General features: G+C 37.7%; 1 protein-coding gene across 1 annotated transcript; it reads right to left on the minus strand.

Annotated features, from left to right (window-relative positions):
* Positions 1–630: 630 nt before the first annotated feature.
* LOC111626718 (zinc finger protein 525-like) lies at positions 631–1,797 on the minus strand. The gene has a single exon (XM_023370200.1). It carries the CDS (start codon positions 1,788–1,790, stop codon positions 1,296–1,298), a length of 495 nt encoding a protein of 164 aa, XP_023225968.1. The 5' UTR covers positions 1,791–1,797; the 3' UTR covers positions 631–1,295.
* Positions 1,798–15,237: the final 13,440 nt, after the last annotated feature.

The raw sequence follows: 15,237 nt of genomic DNA on the forward strand, positions 1-15,237 counted from the left end.
AACTAAAATCGATTTTTTTTCTTGAAATAGAAAAAATTATTGTAAAAAAGAATCGATAGCGAAAAAGATGATCGCTATGGTCCCGATTGATGATAGCGATAATCGCGAGCGTGTTTTTTATGCCCAATGTTTCGTACCCAAAAGATAGCGCGGTGTCTGCGAGCTGCCGGAACTTTTTCAACTTATTTTTGCAAGTGAACTCGGCGCGCACTAAAAACGTTATTTATTGAATTTTCTGCAGCTCAAAAAAATTAGAGAACTTGAATTTGTTGAAATTTTTTGAAAAATTTTGAGAAAAAATGCTGCTGAAAAACTGCCACGCTTGTTGATCATATAAGTATTATAACTAACATATGAAACTAAAAATGTTATCTAATTAATGAAAAACAACTTTATCCTATCACTAAATTTAGTTTAAATGCATTAAATGAATATAAATGTAAGAAATTAATTATCATCACAATAAACTTTATTTTAAAATTACTTTAAAATACGTAAAATTGTCAATAAACTTTTTAGTTTGCATATTTTCAATCGAAATTTTTTAAACAAAATTTATATTATATTCAAGATGAACTTCATAATCTTTTTCTCCAGCAAATGTTACACAGCATTTATTGCAATGGCAAGACGAATTGACTGATGAATTGTATATTGTTTTTTGTTCATCTGGAACCTTATGGTTGCAAAACACTTAAAAACGAATAATGTAATTAAATGGATATATATTGTGCATTATACGATGAGGTTCCAGGTAAGCTTCAGTTTGGAATTGACTATTACACACAATACAAAATCAATTTTGTGTATTCAGAATGTGTGGGAAGACGTTGAATTAAATGATTATGCCTTTCGAAACAACGATTGCTACTAACATAATTGCTGGGAAATATATTTGAATAAGTCGTTGTATTGTTACTCTATTTCATTTTGTTAGAGAAACTTTGATGGGGTATTCCATTGTTGTTTACTCTTTCTTTCAGATGTCTTCTGCAATGACAATCTAATATCCATTCTCCAGAAAAACATTTACATATTTTACAATTGTAGGGTGTTTCTCTACTGCAGAATCTATGATGATTAGTTAAACACGATGCGTTCTCGAAAACGTTTATCACATATTCTGTACTTGTAAGGTTCTTTTCTGATATGGATTTTGAGATGACGATTCAAATTGCTCGAATAAGCAAAACATTTATTACGTTATGCATTTATTTTTTTTCTCTCGTGTGCATTCTCTGATGATTATTCAAAGTGTTCGAGCGAGTAAAGCATTTATTACATGTATTGCATTTTTAGGGTTTTTCTCCTGTGTGGGTTCTGAGATGACGATTCAAACTGTTTGAGTGAGAAAAACATTTATTACATGTTATGCATTTGTATGGTTTTTCTCCTGCATGAGTTCTGATATGTCTATTTAAATGGGGCGATTGAGCAAAACATTTTTTACATGTTTCACATTTGTATGGTTTTTCTCCTGTGTGGGTTCTGAGATGACTATTCAAAGTGCTTAGTTCAGCAAAACGTCTATCACATGTTTTACATTGGTATGGTTTTTCTCCTGTGTGGGTTCTGAGATGACTATTCAAAGTGCTTAGTTCAGCAAAACGTCTATCACATGTTTTACATTGGTATGGTTTTTCTCCTGTGTGGATCCTGAGATGACGATTCAAAGAGTCCGAACGACCATAACGTTTATTACATGTTCCACATTTGTACGGTTTTTCTCCTGTGTGGATTCTGATATGATATGTTAAACCCTGTTTTCTAGCGAACGACTTATCACACATCTTGCATTCGTAGGTCATTGTACAGTACTATCTACGTCTATGAACACCTACAAAGGAAACACTGAATTTTAAATCTATTGATTTATGTTGCAATTTATCCTTAAATTAAACTTACTAACTACAAATAATGATAGCAATTTACATGATTTAACATACAATTTTTCATGTTGACAATTCCTTACATCAGGATATAATTTTTAAGTATAAACTAAACTATTGAATATGATAATTATTATATTTCTGTATAAAAGTGAATTTCAAAGTAGACATATGTTATAGTACAGGGTGGGACAAAAGTCACTTTACCATATAAAGAGTTTGCTATTGTGAAGAGCGAAACGGAAGGTGATTTATAACATGTTAGTTTTAATGTTTATGCCAAAAAAATCTCCATCATGTGTGTATTAAAATGTTAAAAAGAAACTTATAAAATAATTAAAAGTAAAAAAGTTATTTCATTTTCACATGAGAAAGTTGCCTTTGACTTGCCCTATATAGTCTGAAACCACTGCAATTTCGATTTTTATCGAAATTATTGAAACAGAAATTTCATTTTAGGTTAGGTGTATGTCGTTTCACAGTTTTGTTTGCAGCGCCATTTATTATGTAGAAAACCATTTTGAAAACTAAATTAGCATTTTTACAGGTTTCGGCTTACTCGCTTGGGCTAGAAAGTTCTTTGAGTAGCAAAGCTTTACATACTGTAATTTAGATTCCTTTTTAATTTTAGTTTATATATATTCGTGTGACACTTCAAACAGAAAATTCTTCACTAATCAGAACTACTGTTATATCTAGATTACATTAGCATGTAATGTCATCATTTATATAATTCCTTAATTAACTAAAACTATAACTTCTTTAAATGTAATTGTCTACATTATTGTATCAATAGAGCAAAAAGTGGCCAATAATGAATATAAAATTAGAGATCTGATTAGGCCTTGCATCAAACCAGCACCATAACTAGCCTTTTATGCGTTTGGTGCGAGCTTCTGTAACTACGCTCAAAACTATCACCCAAAACGTGATGCAGATCATTTCTGCGCCATGTGCATGAGTAACACTGGCACCGCCTTAATTACGGCACTGCATCCAACTATATTCATCCAAACTTAAAAATTAGCATTGTATATAATAACTCCACGTTTAAAAAATCGATATCGAACCAAAATTTAACACAGTCAACTCCCCTATGACACATTAGATACGTTCCGCTTTTTATGAAATTCATGTCCTACGAGTCCTTAAATAGATAAGCCAACTTCAGCCCGGCACATATGCAGTTTACGGACTACAGCTGTTTGAAAAATTTTTTTTCGTAAAATTAATCGATTCTAGACTAATTTGATTCAACATTTTCAAAACACGTATAATTTTTTGGGAATAATCCATGTAAACTATTTTTTTTATTTTTTTTATTTTTAATGAAAGGGGTGGAAGACCGGCACATATGCAGTTTACGGACTACAGCTGTTTGAAAAATTTTTTTTCGTAAAATTAATCGATTCTAGACTAATTTGATTCAACATTTTCAAAACACGNCTTATATACATAAAGTTCTTGAATAGTAAGAATATCAATTTTCCTGTTTGTTGCTTGATAGAAGGCATCAGTCGTCGCTGCCTTGCATTTCTGCAAATTGACCTGCAGTAACCTCAAATTATTTGTTTTTGGATTACACCCCATAATTGGTCTGGCATATTGTCAGTTCCTTCATTCTGATAGTGATAGGGCACTGTGGGTTGAGGGCATTTTTATTTTTTTTTTTTTTTAATGAAAGGGGCGGAAGACCAGGACTACTCATGGGTATCGCCTGGGTGAAAAGAAAAAGGGAGAAGGGGTAATGGATAAGGGGGGTAGAAGTGTGATAGGAAAGATGGTGAAGATGAGGGAAATCGTCAGCGCGAACAACGCAGTAATATAAATAGGTGGATACATGTGCAGTATGCAAAAAGAAAGAGTGTACACGTAATAATGGCGCGTTACATATGAAAGAAAAGCTTTGTGGTTATAGAATAAATATAAATACCGGAGTTGAAAATGGTGATAGTTACAAACGGGTGCATGTTTTTCCGGTTATAACGCGGCCCCTGGTGTAGAGGTCAACTGTTGTGTGAAGAGTCCCTTGTCTGATTCCGGTTGGTGAAGTTTGGATTTAAAGCGCCGGTTTCCCGGATAAAATCGGTAAGTCCATTGTAGGTGGCACTGTTGTTGATGAGGAGATCGGGCGTGCAGGGCCAGTTGAATCCTTCAGTGAGGGCTTTGTGAATGAGTTGATCCCTCTGTGTGTCATAGAGATTGCAATCAAAGATGAAGTGCAGGGGATCCTCTATATCGCCACTGTCACACTGACAGAAGGGGGTATCGCTGTGGTGGAATCTGTTGAGATATTGGCGAAAGTTCCCATGGCCAGTGAGGAGTTGGCTGGTGAAATAGTTGCCATTTATGTGGTTGAGAGAGAGACGGTTGGGAATGTTAGGCAGGAATTTAAAGGTAGTCCTACCAGTGTCCGCCTCTTCCCATTCCCTCTGCCACATGTGGATGAGCGTTTCTCTAATGAGATTCTTGACAGCCACCGTTGGGATGTCATCAAAGCTTGGTGTAACAGGAGAAGTGGCTGTCTCCTTAGCCAGCACATCTGCTTCCTCATTTCCTATTACACCTTGATGGGCGCGGGTCCACGAAAAGTAGACGAGGTTGCTTTTGCGTTTCTTCAGTTCGTCTGTGATGTGTTGGTGGAGATGGTTACGCTGGGTTTTCTTGCTTATGCTCCAGAGAGCGGCCTGGCTGTCAGAGCAGATGCAGACCTGCTTCCCGCGGAGCTGATTGGAATTGTTGATGTAGACCAATGCTTTGTAGATGGCGTACTGTTCTGCTTGCATGATAGAGCAGTAACCTGCAAGTTTAAAGCCCTTTTTGTGGACTGGATGTGTACAGTTGCTATTTCTGTGCACGATGGCAGCGCCGGTACCAAAAAACGATTTTGACCCATCTGTGAAGATGGTGTTGGCATTGTTGATGTTGGAAACACTAGCATCAGTGAGAAGATTGACGGTAGGAGATAAAGCAGGATGCCTGCAATGCCTGTGAAGAGTAACTTGGGTGTTCTTGTGGTTGAGCATGAGGGTTTGTTGCATATCCAGGCTGGGAAGGATGCCAATATTTAGATAACTTATTAGCTCAGTCTTCGTACGATCTGAGAGACTGAGGTTGGTGAGATACCAACTAGCTGCATTGGCCTTTACGCTTAGATGTATTGGAGGGATTCCAGTAATCACCTGTAGGGCAGATGTGGGGGCAGTCCTGTAGGCCTTGGTGATCTTGAGGAGGCTGACACGTTGAGCCTTTAGAAGCTTACGCTTAACGTAAACTTTATCCACTGCGTCCCCCCAAAAGGGCGCGCCATAAAGGATGGCCGGCTCTATGGCCAGGCGATAGATATTTGTTAAGTTCTTGCTGTTGAGGCCCCAGTTTTTTCCTGCGAGAAAGCAGAGAAGGTTCGAAAGTTTTATGGCCTTGTCACAAACGTTTTTTATGTGAATATTCCAATTCAAACCCTGATCGATAGTGATGCCCAAGTATTTTATGCTATCACTATATCTTATCCTAGTACCTCCTATTTTGATTGTGTGTGGTTTCTTGAGTTGAGTCCCTTTTGACATTAGCATGCAGGTAGTCTTATCTAGGTTAATGGATAGTTTATTAAAGTTGCTCCACTCTAAAATTTGGATAAGAAAAGAATTGGCCTCTTGCAGCAATTTCTTACTGTTTTTATTGGACATCATAACCAAGGTATCGTCGGCATAACCCTGGGTAGCCCAGGTGCCGGTAGTCGTGTTAGGGACAATGTCAAGAAGGCTGTTGTACATAATGTTCCAAAGGCCGGGCCCTGAACGGGAACCCTGGGGGCAACCCCGGGCAACAGGCCAGAGGACAGGTGTGCCCAACTCGTGAAAACCAGCAGTACGGTCCTTCAGATAGCTGGTGAGCAGCTTGAATAGGTTTTGTGGACAGTTAAAGGTCTTGAGCTGCGAAAGAAGGGATGGCCACCACAGAGAGTTAAATGCGTTCCTGTAATCTATTGAGATCAACACTACGTGCTCTTCGTTTTTCCAGGCACTGCCTATGAATTGGATTACCCTGTGGATAGCATGATAGGTGGAGCTCCCTTGGACAAAGCCAAATTGATGGGGATGCAGGTGGTTGTTATTCATGAGATGGTAGTTAATCCTATTGATTAGAAGTCCATCGAGAACCTTGCCCAGTATGGGCAGAAGGCTAATTGGCCTCAGATCTGTGGCTTTTACTGAGTTGGGAGACCCTATTTTGGGTATGAATTTCACAACAGCATGTTTCCAGCATTTTGGAAATTGATGTCTGGTGAGGCACAAGTTGAAGCTAAGGACGAAGGCGATAGGAATGGCTTTGAATGCCCTTTTCACCATACGGGCCGTAATCCCATCAATGCCGGGGGCCTTATTGTTCCGTAAAGAATTGATAGCAGTGGCCACCTCTGTGAAAGTGAACGGGATGTCGTCGTCAGTGATAGGTGGGTAGAGGACTTCTCTCCTGATATTCCTCTGCTCTGGGTTATCTTCCTCTTGGTCGTCTGGAGGGAAATGGGTAGTAAAAAGGTGTTTAATCGTATCATCCAGATCAGTGGTGTACCCACCGTCCACTTTCTCCATATTGGCTGGGATGCCGATGTTTTTCCTGGGCTTCATGATGATGTGATAGGGGTCACTCCAAGTGGTTTTATTCCCTATTTCCGAGCAGTATTTGCGCCACGCGTTCGTGCGTGCTTTGTTTATCTCGGTTTTGTAAGCGTTTAATTTCTGGATNCGCCGTATGAGCAAATCCACAACATTTGTAACATCGAAGCAGTGGTATGTAATCATCTACTTTGATGCTCCCCCAAAAGATGGAAATGTGCTTCGCTGTAATTAGTGTATCTCGAACTGTTGGAGATACCATGAGGATAATGTGGCGGCATCCCTCTTTCACCCTTCTCTTTGACAGGGAGAAGCTCACCTGGCACTGGCTCGTGAACGAGTCCCATGTTAAGTTATTCCAAAGCAATCTGTTTTGTTTATAAATCATTTCCGTGACTTTGTCGTCTTGTATGGAGTTAGGGGTATTTATGAGGATTACCCGAGGTTTTCTTTTTCTGTCAGATGACAGTTTACCTTTTCTTTTACAGTGGGAATGTTCTCAATCGCCATTCTTAATTTCTCCCCTTCTGTAGGGCTTCCCACCCTTAGGCACAGTCCATCCCTTTTAACACGGTGAACCGACTTTACTCCCACCTGCAGGTCTTGTGGGTGAACATTGTCCAGAATATCGTTTTTAAGTTCTTCCATATTGATATTTTCTTCCCCTTGTTTCGGGTAGATAAGCAGGGCGTGGTTACCTCCAGTTCCCTCTGTGTCCACTTTGTTGTAAAGGGTTCTTGATATGACCCTAGTAGTGCTGCTGGGGCGTGTGTTGAGCTTTGTAACCTCGGCATACGATTGCCTGATAGCACTCCGCTCCGCATTTGTTGCCTCAGGTTTGTTGCGCAGTTCTGAGACGATCCCATATAATTGGTTTACGGCGGCAAATAACAGAGAGGCCTGTTCTCTGATCTGGAGCCGTTCCTCTGAACTGAAGCCTTTGTTCCTCCCCTTCTTTACCGTGTCAGTGGTGTTTTCCGGACACAAGTCCATTATTCTCCCCAGCTGCATAGCAGCAGACTTGATAATGGAGTCTTCGAAATTAGTTAAATGTTGTTGACTAGGCTCTCCTGAGCTCTCCATGGGTGCCTCGTAAAGTAAATAGACAGTAGACTATGCACCTTCAATAAATTAAAAATTAATAAACAAATAACGGGTTGCTGAATGTTGCGATAACAACAACCCTTTAAAGCCACCTGTTTGCCTCCAAGCAAAGGAAATGTGGTGACAAAAACTTGTATATAGCAGCGAGTGACACTGAACAAAGGAGCTTCCTGGAATGTTCTGACTGTCTCGGGGCAAGCAACGAGCACGTGGACCAGACAATGCCCTTTGTTTAAAATGAAAAACTTCCTAGTCCTGTAAAGTTTTTACAAGTTGAACCAAATTTGACTGACGAAAGCAGGGTCTTAATCAGNGTTCCTCCCCTTCTTTACCGTGTCAGTGGTGTTTTCCGGACACAAGTCCATTATTCTCCCCAGCTGCATAGCAGCAGACTTGATAATGGAGTCTTCGAAATTAGTTAAATGTTGTTGACTAGGCTCTCCTGAGCTCTCCATGGGTGCCTCGTAAAGTAAATAGACAGTAGACTATGCACCTTCAATAAATTAAAAATTAATAAACAAATAACGGGTTGCTGAATGTTGCGATAACAAAAACCCTTTAAAGCCACCTGTTTGCCTCCAAGCAAAGGAACTGTGGTGACAAAAACTTGTATATAGCAGCGAGTGACACTGAACAAAGGAGCTTCCTGGAATGTTCTGACTGTCTCGAGCCAAGCAACAAGCACGTGGACCAGACAATGCCCTTTGTTTAAAATGAAAAACTTCCTAGTCCTGTAAAGTTTTTACAAGTTGAACCAAATTTGACTGACGAAAGCAGGGTCTTAATCGGTCGTAAAAGCGATTAATAATTAATAAGTAACGGCAGGAGAGACACTTCTCGTTANTAGACTATGCACCTTCAATAAATTAAAAATTAATAAACAAATAACGGGTTGCTGAATGTTGCGATAACAACAACCCTTTAAAGCCACCTGTTTGCCTCCAAGCAAAGGAAATGTGGTGACAAAAACTTGTATATAGCAGCGAGTGACACTGAACAAAGGAGCTTCCTCTGCTAGTGAGAAGTGAAAGTCTTGACGCTACATGTTCAATGTTAATCGACGTTTGTTGTAATTGTTAAAGTTGCTCCAATAGCCGAGTAAAGAAACGAAAGATTTGATCCATTCTTGGTTGTTTTCTATTACTTCTTCTGTAAAGAATTCGAGAAGGTAAAGTGATAGTCTGTTTTTAGTGTTGCAAGTGCTGATTTCTTTCTTTGCAGTTTTATTTATTATTGCTAAAACTGAACACGGTACGTTAAAGTTGACGTTATTGAAACCTTCAATAGTAACCCCCAATTAAAATTCGTCTTTTTGACGCTATCACCTCGATAAAGTTCATTACTGGAAACTTAAACACTCTGCAATGGCTGAAGCACCAAAACATTCAGAGAAAAAGGACAGTAAAGAATGGTTTAGTAATACGTCGATAAAAACAGAAAAAGCAGACTGTGAGGCGCCCGTCAATTCTCCATCCGAAAGTATTCCTGAAGTTCCACAGACAATAAAGAAGGAAGAGAAGACATATGATGATGTATCGGAGTGCCTTGATTCACAATGGATAAAACAACAACCTGACGAATCATTCGAATTTAAAAACAATCATCTTCACAGTCTGGACGAATTTTCGTGCGACAAATGTGCGATTAAATAATTATGTCCACAAGGATACGAAACAATTTCATAAGTGTTACAGGGAAGAATGGATGATTATATACGTTTGTAAACAGTGCAGGATGGAGTTTACTACTAGAATCAACGCCAGTATACATGAAAAGTTTCACAGAAACAAAGAACAGGCATAAATTTACTGTTTTTGTTGTTATTGATATAATCTTTTTGTTTCGGACTGCACAGCATGGTAAACTGTCTATATACTTTTATACAGTATTCAATTTGTATAGACACGTCCATGTTTTATTTCACTTTTTATTCAATATTTTATTTTACTGGAATGTTGAGAGTAAGAAAATTGTAATCTTTTTCTTTAGTGAACTTTTAATAAAATTTTCTTACATTTGTTCTGACTGCCTCGGGGCAAGCAACAAGCACGTGGACCAGACAATGCCCTTTGTTTAAAATGAAAAAACTTCCTAGTCCTGTAAAGTTTTTACAAGTTGAACCAAATTTGACTGACGAAAGCAGGGTCTTAATCGGTCGTAAAAGCGTAATTAATAAGTAACGGCAGGAGAGACACTTCTCGTTAAAATTACAAAAGCGGTCCACTTACACTGTAGAAATGCGGAAAGTAGGTCTGGAAGTCCACAGGGTTTCGATGTCCGTATTTCTGCGGAAAGCCAGAATAACCAAAAAACAGTGATACTAGTGTGAGCAGCACGTCTTCCCAAGTCCAGCGATATATAATTCACGCACTAAAGACCGAGAAATCCACCGATAACTTCGCAAAAACGGGAGCACAGCAAAACGTGACCTCCGACTTCCTACGACAATATGAACAGAACCCCCCGGCCTAATTACCCAGCAGCCCCATTGTGGGCCTGGCCAATATCCGACTTCCTACGACAATATGAACAGAACCCCCCGGCCTAATTACCCAGCAGCCCCATTGTGGGCCTGGCCAAATCCGTCATTACGGATTTGGCCAGGCTAATGGGGCCTTCTTATTGACCACAGGGCGGAAAGAGTTAAAAAAAAAAGAAACCCTGTTCTATAATGGAAGAAACAAGGTATTCCATCCATAGTAATTTGTTAGTTGGTTAATGTCGACTTCCAAATATATCATTTCAGTTTTGTTTCCTTTACTGAAATACGGTGTTTATCTTTTCCTCTTCCCTCGATTATTCTGCCATTTCTCAGATTCTTCTTCCGTTATTTCTTCTATAACTAAGCAAAATTTCGGTATTTTCCTCAGGAAATGCCTGTGATATGAAAATGGCGTCTGAATTCCGGACGAACAACAATGGCGTTTGTATTGTCGATTCAATAACAATCGCCGATAAAACTGAAAACTTCTTCCGTCACGGTCTTCTGCATTGTAAAATTTCGTGAAAAATTTACTCGAATATTAAAGAATTTAAAAAATTGGCTTTCGTAATGTTTTAATCCTTTTGTTCTAAAAAGAAAGTCTCCAATTACATTCTGTACGAGGGAGAGAAAGGAAAAGTAAAACAAAATTAAAAGTTTGTCTTAATGAACTATAAATACTAACTTCTGTTGCTGAAAAATGTTTATTAAACAAAACACAAACGTTTTCAATCTAATACAATAGGCCATCTTCAGGTGTAACTGAATTCGAACGCCTTTTTCAATCAATTTTAACGACCAAACATCTTACATTTAAATTTAAAACGAAAATATTAGATAAACTAGCAGATAAACCCGGCGTTACTTGGGTAAAAAATAACAACATTAGATTCTTTCGTACTTCGAACCTTTATATTATATTATAGTACTAGCAGGTGGGCCCGGCGTTGCTCGGGCAAAAGTAACGATAGCGAAGATAAAGATTATTACGTTACAGTCAACCTTACCCGTTTTCACAGAATGCAAGAATTGGGTCCCCTTGTTTCCAGACTAATTAGAGAACTTTTAGATGGATCTAAAAATATGTTCGATTTCCCGCAAAAACGAAAAAAAACTGCATCTGCGTATTGCACGTCGCTTTCTCTTAACAATTCCATTGTTACGTAACACTTCCATTGTTGACACTTCCATTGTTACTTAGCACTTCCATTGTTACTTAGCACTTCCATTGTTACCTAACACCGCCATTGTTACTTAGCACTTCCATTGTTACCTAACACCGCCATTGTTACTTAACACTTCCATTGTTGATGGAAGTGTTAAGACTTAATCCTGTCTTTCTCCCCCCCGGGGGGAATTTCGAAAAATCCCTTCTTAGTGTGCGTTTTCGTGACGTACCCTATCTGTGTACCAAATTTCAGCTTTCAACTCCTAACCGTTTGGGCTCTGCACTTATTATTATTATCATTATTATCAACCCGTCTCGATTATATTATAGATAGTATTTGATTCCTACGAATGTTACCTCTAAGAAACTATTCGACTCAGTGCCGAATATCAAATAGCCATCTGACAACGAATTAAATTTTACGAAAAACGGACCAAATATTTAAACTCTGCACCCTCAAAAATCATTTATTAAATCATATTTTGTGCATGCTGGTATCCTCGTATTTTGGATTTTTCTATTCTAATGCCACCATACCGATGGGTCCGCTATGAAGAATGGAGTGTTGTGGAAGAGGGTTGAATTACATTCAATTTAATTCTATTGTTAACAGAAAAACGATGATGTACAGAGACAAGACATTGTGACGTTGTCACAATAAATAACTGCTATTTACTTTTGTTATTCCTACGTGTATTGACTTATTTTCATCCCTTCTTATAATAATAAAATAAACGAAAATACGCAACTCTTCGCTTGTCCTTCGTTATTTCCGAACGAATGGCAACTTAGAACTCACCACGAGGAGGTGGCTGCGTCAGAGTTCCACTGAGAGTTGGAAAGAATGCAACTCTCAGTGATTAACATCACTTGTGCAGCTTCATTCGTCCTAACTCGCACTTTAATAACATTTGTTTAACGTTAACAATTCTTCGTATTCTCTTCGCGATACCGTATTGTTTCCTCCAACAAAACGACGCCAACAATGGAATCATCCTGCAATGCGTTTTAAAAATTGCTTACTTTCAATAAATACGTGACGCGTTACGTCATAACATTAATCGAGTTGAATTATTTCAGTTTAAAAATTAAAATTTTTCTATTTTCTAATAAATAAAATTATTAAAATGAAATTTACAGATGTCAAGTGAATCCATTTTTTCTAACGTTATCTTGTGTTTTGGAACGTTCAAATAGGAATTCCTATTACTTAAGGTGACACCTACGGCTGCAGAAGACCCGAGAACGAGTCCAGATGGATCGTAAACCCTAAGAATCTTTCGGATGGTTGTCCGTTTGAATTTGTTGGACCCACAACAGGATTAGCTAAAATAACCCCTTTTAGTACTCACAGGGCTGAAAGAGTTAAAAAAAATTATATTTAGCTTTAATCATTATCATTATTTATAAGCAAAAGAATAATTAATTCATGCACAATACACATCATATTTATATATTATTATTGTTATTTATTAAACTAAAATAATAATTTGTTATAAGTGGCTTATGATAAATATTGTATAATTAATAGTACAGTATGCAATTAGTTTATAATATAGGCGATTCCACGTGGCATTCATGAAATTGGCACACGAGAGGCGCGAGTGGGTCAAACTTCCATTCATGCCATAATCGCTAATTATAAACGAATTATCATACGATATTTTGTGATTAGACCACACCTGTCAATAGAAAAACGTTCTTTATATCAGGGGTGGCCAACAAGTCGATCGCGATCGACCGGTCGATCGCAAAACCAATTTTGGTCGATCGCTTGCGATGTCTTGACTTAATGTGTTACACTTGTAAGTTGTAACCGAACGCAACGCGTGAACGTAACGCACAAACGCAACTGTAGTGATATCGGACCTCCTCCTCGTTCTCCCTTAGATGCGGTTTAGTCGGTCCATGTGCAATCCATTTGCGTACAGTTGTAAAAGGGGAATAAGAAATGTAGACAAAGGGTCGTAAAACCGAAAAAAAGAAGGGACAGAGAGAGTAGGTCGGGACACGGTAGAGAGAAGAAGGGTGAAGTGGTGGTCCCCGAAGAGTTTGAGTTTCAATTTCTTTTGTTTAAAATGTAAGTACCTTTTCTTCGTGTTTTAAATTAAATTGTGGCTTCTCTTTTCTATCTAAATTTAGTATGTATTTCACACCTCCCTCCCCCTCATCACTTAGACCAGGAATGGGCAACTTTTTACTGTGTAAAGGCCGCATTTCAAAACTTTTGAACTAACGCCGGCTACGTACAAGATAAAAGAGGGGTGAAATGCCGGTAAATCACAATTATTTGTTCATATATAATTATAAAATAGAATAGGTATACTTAATGTAGCTTCTAGAACTGATGTAAACGTAATGTATCAAAAATATTTGATTAAATATTAGTCACTGCTAGTTTTAAATTAGTTTCGAGGTGAGTCTGTTAGCTGGTTTCTCGTTTTAATTTTTACTAAATTCATTGCAGGAAAAACTATTCACACACATAAGTTGTAGAAAATAACGTTTGAATTTTTGCTGCATACTATAAGTTAATGTTATTTTTACGAACAAAAAATAAAATATTTGAGTCTGTTTTTATTAATAAAGAAACATTCTACGTAATTTATTTGTTTAAAAAAATCGGATAAAGGGGCCCACTTTAAGCTAGGAAATTGATATATTTATACACATTTTATGCGATTCGGGCCGCGGAATGCCCATCGCTGACTTAGATTATGCCTACGACAACGAGTCGATCGCGACACATTTTTAAGATAAAAAGTAGATCTTATGTACACAAAAGTTGGCCATTCCTGCTTTATATGGCCACTCATTATAAGCTCTCTTAGGCTAATTTTCATCCAGAGTATGCGGCACAAGCACTGATAGCATTATTGTCCTTTGAACTGTAGATTCGTGTACACTACGTATATTGTAATTCTTTAATTTATAATATAAACTAACAACATTCAAACAAAACTTGCGTACGGGGAAGAACTGAGCTCGATTTCGTTCTGTTGAAAAATTGATTATTTGCCAGAACTGCTTTAAATAGGCCAATAATTCGTGTGCTGGATTAGACAATGACGCTAAAGATGCTATTCTCATCAGTAAATTTTGTATGTGTGTTTCCTTTACTACACTGGTGTGCAGAACTTAAGCAACGATGTAATTTTTAAGCAGACAACCATGAAATCGTAGAAAAGGGCTTGTTGCGATCAGTACAATGAACATCCAATTCACTAGAAAGGTGACTTGTATACAAGAAGAAAACATCACGGGTGAAATGGGGGCATGCAAAACGTGTGCAGTCAGCACGTCCAGTGAAAGACTGCAATAAACAGGCTTTGATTCTATACTGTATGCGTTCTATTCATTTTTGAATTAGTATCATTTAATTACAGAATACTGTCTCTGTATTCTGAATTTCATGTATCCCAGGAGATTTCATGCAAAGTTACGGTAAAAAGCAATCGTTTCTTAAGTTTTGCACATCAGTGTATTTTACAACGCTTAAAACCTTAAGTGTTCCGTTCTGCCTCGGTTTCTCTATCTAGTTATCGTTTAAATAATAGTAATTTTACGTCGATAAATACTAGTTTTTCAATAAAATATTGGCAAAATTTAAAAAACAAAATAAAATTACGTTAAAATACAATTTTATGTAGGCTATCTAAGAGTAAAAACTAGCCTTGTGCAACTTTACACAAGAAATGAATCATCATCCGACGGGGATGAAATAATATGATAATTTCAATTCACAAAATAAGTTATTTTTACTTATTTCTTTAGATATATCAAAGTCGTTTAACCATAATTTATATATAAATGTTTATCCTTCCTCATCCGCTTCCTCTAACTTTTCTGCCTGTTCATTCTATGTTTAGCCAGTTGCACCCAACCCTTTGACTAATAATTTATATAACTTTTTTCACATTTTGTAGATGTAACATAATGTACAAATCATATTTGACTGTAAAGAATAACAGCCAACAA

Source organism: Centruroides sculpturatus, unplaced genomic scaffold (genome assembly GCF_000671375.1).
Source record: "Centruroides sculpturatus isolate CEXI.00-Female unplaced genomic scaffold, Cexi_2.0 scaffold438, whole genome shotgun sequence".
In the NCBI taxonomy this organism is placed as follows: domain Eukaryota; kingdom Metazoa; phylum Arthropoda; class Arachnida; order Scorpiones; family Buthidae; genus Centruroides; species Centruroides sculpturatus.